This window comes from Acinonyx jubatus, chromosome C1 (assembly GCF_027475565.1).
Source record: "Acinonyx jubatus isolate Ajub_Pintada_27869175 chromosome C1, VMU_Ajub_asm_v1.0, whole genome shotgun sequence".
NCBI lineage: Eukaryota > Metazoa > Chordata > Mammalia > Carnivora > Felidae > Acinonyx > Acinonyx jubatus.
In genome coordinates, this window is record NC_069381.1 from 133,417,062 (window position 1) to 133,427,252 (window position 10,191).

The 10,191-nt window shown below is 39.5% G+C and overlaps 1 protein-coding gene across 1 annotated transcript; it reads right to left on the reverse strand.

Annotated features, from left to right (window-relative positions):
- Positions 1-3,648: 3,648 nt before the first annotated feature.
- Positions 3,649-4,256, reverse strand: LOC106966801 (60S ribosomal protein L38). The gene has a single exon (XM_015062942.3). The coding sequence runs from the start codon at positions 3,859-3,861 to the stop codon at positions 3,649-3,651; it is 213 nt and encodes a 70-aa protein (XP_014918428.1). The 5' UTR covers positions 3,862-4,256.
- Between the last annotated feature and the right edge of the window lie 5,935 nt (positions 4,257-10,191).

Genomic DNA, 10,191 nt, shown 5'->3' on the forward strand with positions numbered 1-10,191 from the left:
GTTAGAGACAGAATATGGCAAAGTGTGGTAGGCATACAAGTAATGGAGTACAAAAGAAAGAGATCCCTTGGGAACTTCTAGGTGTGTGTGTGTGTGTGTGTGTGTGTGCGCACGCGCGTGCGCGCGTGCCCGTGCATGTGCGTGTGTGTGTGTGTACGTGCACACACACACTTTATAGGAGATCTAGGTCTGTGAGAATAACTTATGTATGAAATTTATTTTTTCCAAGTTTTTATTTAAATTCTAACTAGTTAACATACAGTGTAATATTAGTTTCAGGTGTAGAATTCAGTGATTCATCATTTACACACAACACCCAGTGCTCATCACAAAAAGTGCCTTCCTTAATGCCCATCATCTATTTAGCCCATCCCCCCACCCACCTCCCTTCCGGTAACTATCAGCTTATGCTCTATAATTAAGAGTCTGTTTATTGATTTGCTTCTCCTTTTTTCCCCTATATTCATTTGTTCTGTTTCTTAAATTCCACATAGTAGTGAAATCATATGGTATTTGTCTTTCTCAGACTGACTTCATTTAGCATAATACTCTCTAGCTCCAACCACGTTGCAAATGGCAAGATTTTATTCATTTTGCTGGCTGAGTAATATTCCATTACCATATATTCCATACCTATCTCACATCGTCTTTATCCATTCATCAGTTCATGGACATTTGGGCTCTTTCCATAATTTAGCTATTGTTGACTGAAATTTATTTTAACATAATTTGTCCACACAGGCAAACCTATAAATTACTGAATATTAGTATTGAACCAAAGTTTTGCCATAAATAGTTTCTCATTAATTTTTTTTCCTTCTTTAGGTCAATTATGCCAAAGATCAACAGTCAAAGCCAGTACTAATCTCTAGCAAGGAAGTGTGACTAGCACCACAAATCTGTAATTTAGCAAACTCACCTAGAAAAAACTGAATGTAAATGACCACAACTCTTCTGTTATTTTTACCTGGTCATTTCAAGGCCAAACCAGCAAGAGAGATTTAGATAAGATACAAAGGATTTTATTATTCACACCTTAGGGAGCAGTATAAACATCAGCGTATTTGGTGCCCTAAACCCTCCATTCTTACTGTGCGACCCTAAGGGATCCAGGTGATGCCCACATGTATAGCTAAGTTGTATTATAGGATAGAAATACTGCACTTAGAAAATCTGAAAGTTGTATACTGAGAAACCAGCTTGCTGACCCATTACTTGGGATGGGGATATCGTCTCTATCTTCCATGAGTGTTCACTACACAAATATCCTGGTGCAGATAATCAGGAACAAAAGAAGTCAGTGCTTCTGCTTGCAAGATAGGCAGAAAATGAGAGACCCACAGAGAATTGTTTCCCAACAACATTAGCACCGGTTTCATGGAAATAAGCCAAAAACCGGAAAACAAACCTAACACCTTCTCTTTTTTGAGTCTACATCATTCCTGAAAGAAACCCTGTCACTACTAATACATTCTCAAATTGCCATGACCTTCAGATTGCTAGCCATATCTTCTGGGGCAGTGTGGCCTTTTCTTTTGTGCTACTGAGGGACAGCCCCTGTGGGCATGTAACCAGTGCTCTTCAGGCATGTTAGGTGAGTATCTTGTAGAGACTGGTCTCTCTCTCATTATTTCCTTGATACACGCTGTTTCATGTTCTGCAGAACCTATGGCATTTGGTCCTCAATAGGCAGATCTAGCTATCTGGTTACCTAGCGTCGTGGGATGGAGTCTGAGATGGAGAAGAGATTGTTGGAAGGGAAGCATGACACAATGGCCAAATCATAAACCATAACTCCATTAAGTCCTATTTTCGTATTGAATAGGCAATGAAATTGTATTACCTGTCTCTTACAGTGGGAAGAAAAATCAATATGGGCTGTTTCTTCATGTGATGAATGTTCTTCTCCATCGTCCCTGCTGTCGCCCCTTGCAACATTTAACATTAGCATGATAAGAAACATTGCAAAGTGTGGGATGGGCCTGTGTCTTCAGAAGGTGATTTCTCATATCAGTCAGTGAGTATAGTTTTTAAAACAGCATTTGTCATTATGGCTAAAAATGTCTGTAATCAGGAGGGAATAAAGCAACATTAAATTATTGAACAAAGATTTCTTCTACCTCCCTGTAGGATATCTAGAAATAGCAGTCAAGTGTGTATAATATAATAGAAAAAGTGCTAGAACTGGAATTCACTTCAGCTCCGCATGGATTAGTTATGCGGTCTTGATGAAATTTAACATCTCTGACTTTCAGATGTTGATGTTTTGAATGGGGAGGATAATCTTTATTCCGTTCTCCTCATAGGTTCATAATAATTATTAAAATGAACAATGTACTATAAGCATATGAAGATGCTTCAGTAATCAAGTCTGATGTAATTGTGAAATGGTATTCCAATTATGGCAATATTTAAAGCAAAGTAGAATCTGTTCATAATATAGACATTGAAGAATGAGATCAGTATTCCTGCGAGTTTCATTTTTTTGCAACATAGGGAAAATAGTATGATTGATAACAAGATCAAATCCATGTAAGAATGAATGACATTCTAGAATATGTTAGGGTAATCTAAGTAACACCTTTCCAACATTGTTCTCATTTTTCACTATCATTTTTCTTAGTTGTTCAATCGCCATATATAACCAAGTGGTGACCAAACTGCTTATTCAAATTTCCTGGAGTCCTCTACCTTCTTCATCTCAAACTTCTGTGATAACATCACCCTTAATTTATGATTCTAGTCATAATGCTGGTGTCTTCTCTTTTTGACAACTGAGAAATTTAATAGGAATCAACAAATAAACTGGGGGTGGGTAGTAGAGAAAAGGGCTTTGTCTCTACATGTGACTAGAGCAATTCAAGCAAATCATGACCTACAAAGCAACCTACAATACCTGCTTTTGTTTTAATAAAACATGGATCCACAGTGATTCCATGGAAATAAGCCACCAACAGTGGGAATCAATGCGCACAAGTACTAGCTTTTTTTTTTTAAAACTAATTCACTCACCACTAACTTATGTAAGTTCTCATCTTGAAACTGATGATGGCTGACACAGAAATATTTCTAGGATCAAAACTGAAAGCAGGTAGATGCTGTGGTTGTGATACTAAGAATATCAAGTCTGCCTGAACTGAACACATGTTGAGGTTGCTGAGATTTGGTTCATTGAACAACTGGGTGACAGACATATAGTTCAGATATGACTGTGCACTTGGAATTTCTTTCAGCAACTTAATAGATGCTGTGTGTGTGTGTGTGTGTGTGTGCGCGTGTGCGTGTGTGCGTGTGTGTGTTTGCAAGACTACTACCCAGCAGTTTAAAACCCAGTTAGTTTAAGAGTCAGGTGTTAGTTCTTTTCTTGGATATCGGGAACCAGCGGTCTCGCTGGAGTGGTATCAGCTGCATTGGAGGGAAAAACAGAGAGTGACAAGAAAGGTAAAAGGAAGCTGAGTGAAGAAGCTTGGTTGAGTCCCATTTCTTGGATAAACTTAGGTCAGTCAAGCATTCCAGAGTATCTGCTTGCTAATACTCAACTTGGGCAGGTCTGAGTCACCCTTTTGGATATTGTATAATGCCTAGACTAAGTATTCTTTTTTTTAAATAGATTTTTAAAGTTTTAATACAGTGAAATCAGTGCCAGGGTCATTTTAGCTCCTTTATTGCCAACCTGGGGGGCAGAGGCTGCTTCAGTTTCACTGCCCTTTCTTTGGCTGTGATGACCAAGATATTAAAGTATCTGCTGCATCGAACTTTAGACTTCACATTATCCTTATTTTTCTTGACCTTGACAGTGTTGGCATCGCTTCTTCTGGCTTTGAGCAGAAGGTCCTTGATTTCGTCAGTTTTGTGAGGCATGGCTATGGGGAGCACAGGAGAGCATGTGCCTGGCACAGTGAGCTGCAAGGCTGGGGTAGACAAAGTATTCTTGAGATCACCAACTTTCCTGAGCAATGGAAGATCATGGTGGAATATGTGAATGGTTTAAGTTGGTAGCTCTCAAATTTTAGCATGTGACAGAATCATCTAGTGAACCTTTAAAACAGATTGCTTGGCCCTATTCCCAGAGTTTCTGTTCAGCAGGTCAGGGGCGGAGCCTGGGAATTTACATTTTTAACAGGTTCCCAGGTAATATAGATACCACCGGCTAGAGGGCCACATTTTGTGACCCATCAGAATGGCCCTGTTTCCATGCATGTATGTTATAATAATCCTATCAAACTACGTATTCAAATCACTATGAGTAAGCTCCATTCCAACCTCCAACCCCTGCCACCCTCAAATAATAAATGGGTGTGGAGTTAAGTATAGCTTTTGAAAGTGACCAGTGGAGAGTCATGGAAATGAAGTCCATGCTCAGAGGGAATGCTGTTTTTAGTTGAGAACCTAGCTGGCTTATTTTGAAATGAGCTGAATTCTAGTGTTCGTGGTAGAGACTACGAAAACCAAGGTCCTTTGATGACAAAAATGATGACAGCCTAACCCCCCACCCAGATGATTATCTTCACTTTTAGGTATACCATGTGGAATTGAGTGGACTCAGAGAAGAAATTAAGAAGGATCCTGCAGGACAAAGTGGAAAGCCCAGACACCAGGCAGGCGCGTATCCCCTCTCACTCTGCAATAGACTCCAGAACTTTTCATTCAGTCATTTATTTACTCATGCAGTCATACATCAAGTGCTGGTTGAGTGCCTACTACATTCCAGGAATGGATCTAGATGCAGGGATCACAACTGGTAACAAGGTAGACATAGTTTCTGCTTCTGTGGGGCTTACCTCTTAGTGTGGGTGGGGGGAGATGGAGAGAGGAAGAGAGAGCGAGAGAATGAGCATGAATTGAGATTGAGGGAGGGAAGAGGGAACAGAGACAGAACATGAGCAAATAAATAATCCAGAAAAATATCACATAGCATGAATAACGTGCAGAGAAATAAAACAGTGATTTGATATCAAGAGACAGGTTACAGAGTGGCTATTTTGGATTGGATGTTTGGGCAGGTCACTCTGGGTGACATTTAAGCTGTGATCTGAATGACAAGAAGGAGCCAACCCTGTGAAAGGTCAAGGGCAAAGAGTCTTTCAAGCAGTGCAGTGCTAGTGCAGTTAGTGTAAAAACCTCAAGGTGGGAGTGAGCTTGGTAAATTTAAGGAGTGAAAGATCACTGCGGCTGGATCTTCCTGGGACATAGCCTGAGTGATGCCAAATGAAAGTGAAGGACAGGGAGGGGCTACTCTAAAGTCATTGATGGGATTTGATTGTAGGTGTGATAGAAAAAAAAAAACTTTGGCTAGTTGTGATCTGATATGATTGGTATTTTAAGGCTGCAGTGGACACAACATCCTACAGAGCAGGGGACCAAGTGGAAACAGGGGAATGGTTGGGAATCTATGTCCATAGTCCAGGAGACAGATGATGGTGGTACTGACTAGATGCTGTGAGTTGGAAAATAATCAGATTCTGAAGAAATTTGGTTGATGAAGCATTACTGATAGAACATGTGTGGGGAATGTTCACTAGGGAAACAGAGGCACTAAGAGTTACCTCAAAGGTCCTTGCTATTCAATAATGTGATTTGAGGACCAGCAGCATCACATCATTTGTAACTTATTATAAATGCAGAATCATATGTTATAACAGAGACCTACAGAATTAGAAGACCTCCAGGTGATTCATATACATATTAAAGTTTGAGAATTGTTTCAATGTCCAGGGAGAATAGTGCTACTTACCAAGATGGAGGTTTCTAGGGCAGGAGTCAATTGGAAAGGGGAAGAAGGAACCACACTTTCTCTTTTATGTGTGTGAGTTTTGAAAGATTTATTTGGCATGTAAGTGAAGACCTCAAGAAACAGTTGATTATATAAGCTTGGATTTCTGGGAAATGATCAGGGCTAGAAATAAAGATGTGGGATTCGTTAGCATTTGGGTGGTGCTCACTATCCAATAAGCGAATGGGCGAGCTCACCGGTGAGAGCGTGTAGATGGAGAAGAGGGCCAGGAAGGAGCTGACCACTACAAAGTTTAGAACCCTACATTTTTTTTAAGAGGAAGAGACAGAAAACGAGACTGAACAGAGTAAAGCCATGAGAGTATGGTGTCATGGAAGCCAAGAGAAAAAAGCGTTTCAAGGAAAGGCAGTCAACTGTGCCAAATAATGCTGAGAGGTTGAGGGAGAGAACACAGAGAACATGGAGGTCAGTGGGGACTTTGGCCAAAGCAGGATCAGCATGGTAGGAATGGATGCCTTTGGGATACACAGAGGAGAGAAGTTGAGGTAGGTGAGTAGAGACAGTGCTTATGAAAGGTGTTTTCAAGCTTCTGGGAGATAATACAGTTGTGTTTATTTCACTTGTGCTCAGAAACCAATAATCACTCTTTGTTTCTCTTTCTACCATAGCAGAACTCCTAACTCTGTCCTTCTAGATGTGTGGAGTACAAGTACACAACATCTTAGCTACCACCTTCAGGAAACTCCTGATCTAGTGAGAGAGATGCACACGAATAGTACAACGCTCTGAGAACTCTGTATTAGAATTGCTGGGATTTACGGGGCTGGGAAGAGAGTTCATATTTTTGCTTGTATCGTGCTAGACACATTGCATGTGTTATTTGATTTAATCCTCACTACATTCCTTTGAGGTTTTCCCACTTTTATCCATGGGGAAGTGGGAGCTCAAAGAGGTTCAAGACTTGGCTTTTGTGTCAGAACTAGTTAATGGCGAAGCTAAAATTTGAATGGTGATCAAATTTGAAAATTTGGTCAGTTCTGCTGATCCCAGTGCTATATTCTTTGCAACATCATGTTGTTTTGCATGGTGGGGGAGGGAACAAATAAAAATTATGCTTAGCAAACTGTGAGTCATCCTTCACACATTGCAGTACAAGGACTCCTTACTACAGCAGAGTTGCACATTGTACAGTGTTTAGGGATAAATTTCCAAATGGTGAAAATTTCCCCCAAATCCCATTATATCACTCACATGTCCCTGGGGAATATTCGCACTATGAGAGCCACTTGGGTATTGAGATCAGAGGAAGACATGTCAGAATTGTGTCTCCCTTTTCACTCAGAGAAACACAATTATTGAAGGAACTCATCTATAATACTATTATTATTGGCTATGTACCTATGGTTTTATTACTGTAAGTTAAATATATATATGTCAGTTATACCTCAATAAAAAAAATTGAAAATACATGGGGCACCTGGGTGGCTCAGTTGGTTAAGTGTCTAACTCTCAGTTTTGGCTCAGGTCACAATCTCACGGTCCTGAAATGGAGTACACTCGTTGGGCTACACTCGGGGGTGGAGCCTGCTTGAGATTCTCTGTTTCTCTCCCTCTGCCCCTCCCCACTTCATAAAAAGTTTTTTAAAAAATAAAAAAAATTAGATAACATGCAATCTAATAAGAGTTCATTAACATTAACTGAAAACTCACTATATATAGTCAGTGTACTAGGAATATTACATGCACAGTCTTTTTTAAAAAACGTTTACTTATTTATTTTGAGGGAGGGGAGGGCAAAGAGAGAGGGGGAGAGAGAATCCGAAGCAGGCTCTGTACTGTCAGAGCAGAGTCCCACGTAGGGCTTGAACTCATGAACCATGAGATCATGACCTGAGTCTTTGAATTGAGAGCCTAGATCGAGAGCCTCCTAGGTACAGAACAGGCAAGTGCGGATTTATGTATGTATTTTCAATTCTCTTTCTGTTTCTTCCAAGGTTTGTTATAGGAGTTACACATTAAAATAGAGTCTACGCAGCAATGATGAATCAGAGAGGGAATGTAGAAAGCTCAGGCACATGCACAAAGGATAAACCATGAAGCTGTGAACCTTCTCTGAAGGGCAGGAGTGGGATCTTTCATTTAACACATCTCAGTTTGTTATCCTGGGAGCAAGTTTGATACTAGCTTCTCATTATGGGAATAGTGATCGGGCCCCACTGCCTTACAAAACATCATATGTATGGGTATACAATCTCACCTCTAAAATTTCAAGGTAATAGAAAGTAATCTAATTATGTGGATAATTAAAAAGAACCAAGTGCAAGTTTAAAACTTGTACTTTTATGACTGCAAAGGAGGCTATCAAAATGACAGGGTGTCTGGATGTGATCGTTGCACGCACTCAGATTAAATGAGTGCATTAGTTGATTGTTTCTGGTATGAAGATAAGCAGAGAAAAGTATAATAATGTTGGCATTTAAGTGGACCTAATTAGGCTTCAAGTTTAACACTCCATTAAGATGAATGGGGAAGGGTCACCCCTGTTCAAGCTGTGGCATTGTCTTAGTGTGTCTGGATTTTGCCTCTGAAGACAACAGCCTGTCAGCATACGTTCTCACAGTTATCCCTGGGAAGCAGACTGGAAATTTCATTCTTTTAAAATTAAATCTCAGATTCTGAAGGCCACAGTGAAATCCGCAAAGAGACCTTAAATCTTCAAGTTCTGCAACTATAGTAGTCAAAAACAACAGCAGTAATGAAGATACTTTCCCTTGTCTATAGGAACTTTCCTGTGCAGACTTTAGTGTTTCCTGAATATGATCTGGTAAGACTAACCACCTCCAGTTTACCACTAAAGGACCCTACCCATAGAAGGAACGAGTGACTTGGGTAAAGTTACACAGCATATCACAGGGAAAGCCAGAAATAACGTGGAGGGACCACTCAGGGTTTGTGGCAGTAGTTTGTTATCCATCAGGGAAAGGGAATAAGGAATACTGATCTCATCTACTAAACTGAGTGCGCAGGCATTTGAAAGAAACCCCAGGAATCAAAGCAGAGAACAGCACATGTTTATGGGGGAGATGCCCAGGTAAGTCCTATCATCCCGCCAAACGGAAATTTGGCTCACTGGTGTGTGAGTAGGGGAAACATTTAATTATGACAATGGCCAAGGTGCATGGATGTGATCTGAAAGTCATGAGACCCTGGAGCCACATTCACAATCATCAGCCAAACTGCCACAAGGTTACCCTGTGCTTTTCAGTGACTGGATTTGGAAACTAGATGTCTAGCTATTGCATAAGGAGAGGTCACATATGTTTTGCATTGAGTGGTTGGGTAAAGGTTGTCATGGTTTTCTGATTCTTTGGAAGTAGTGTGGCTACATCTCTACTGCAATCTCAGGACTGGCAATTTATAATTCTGGTTGTGCTATAGACTTGGTGCATGTCATCGAACAGTTTTTTCTTGCTAAAATTCAGTTGTTTCTTTTTAAAATTAGTGAGATGATATATAGCCTGCTTATTCAAATTCTATGCCTTGTGGCTGTGTTATTCAGTTAGATTGTAGAAAGGAAGTTTGGGTGTACGACTGGTGACTACATCCAACCCTTTTCTAAATGTGAAATCATTATAAATTTTGGAATTGCTTAAATGGTTCTAATTATAATAAAATGATGGCAGTATGTTTTTACTAAAAATAAACTGTAGAATCATTGACCTTCGGCTTTAGATGGAAGGAAATATGGTTCCTTAAGCCAAATTCTTACCAACGCTGAGGTTCATTATTTCAGATCCCTGACTGATGATATGCTTTAGCTTGAACACCTCTAATAATGGGGAGTTGAGAATGGGGCAATCATTCCATATGTTGATCATCTTGAATTATTAGTTCTTCTCACTCTGGCTTGTGATATTCTATAGCTATTGATACTAATCTGGACTCTGAGAATACAATGTCTCTCCCTTCCTTTGGATACCTAAAGCAAGTGATCATGTTAGCCCCTTGGTCTTCTCTTTTTCATTCATTATAGGCACACAGAAGTTCCCAGAAACTTTGTTTCAGATGTTTCCCTCAAACTTTAATATTACATGAGGATTCAGCCTAGCTTATAAATGTTCTATCGTATGTCATTAATATTTGCTTATTCGCACTCATTAAGAACAGGTAAGTTAGTATTTGGAATGTATTTTCTTTATATATATTTCAATTTTTTTATATATATTTCAGTTATAAGTTACTTTTGCTTTAGAGAAAATCAAATTCACTTGGGTTTATCCTAGTTAATTAAATAATTAATTTGTAATAATTATTTGTAATAAATTTGCTTCCAAATGAACCACTAAGTATCATTTCCAATAACGCACCAACAAGATAAAAACCACGTAAATGGCACAAGGAAATAAAAAGTAGAAAAATAAGCTAGAACTGGGTAAAGTTCACCATATAAAATACAA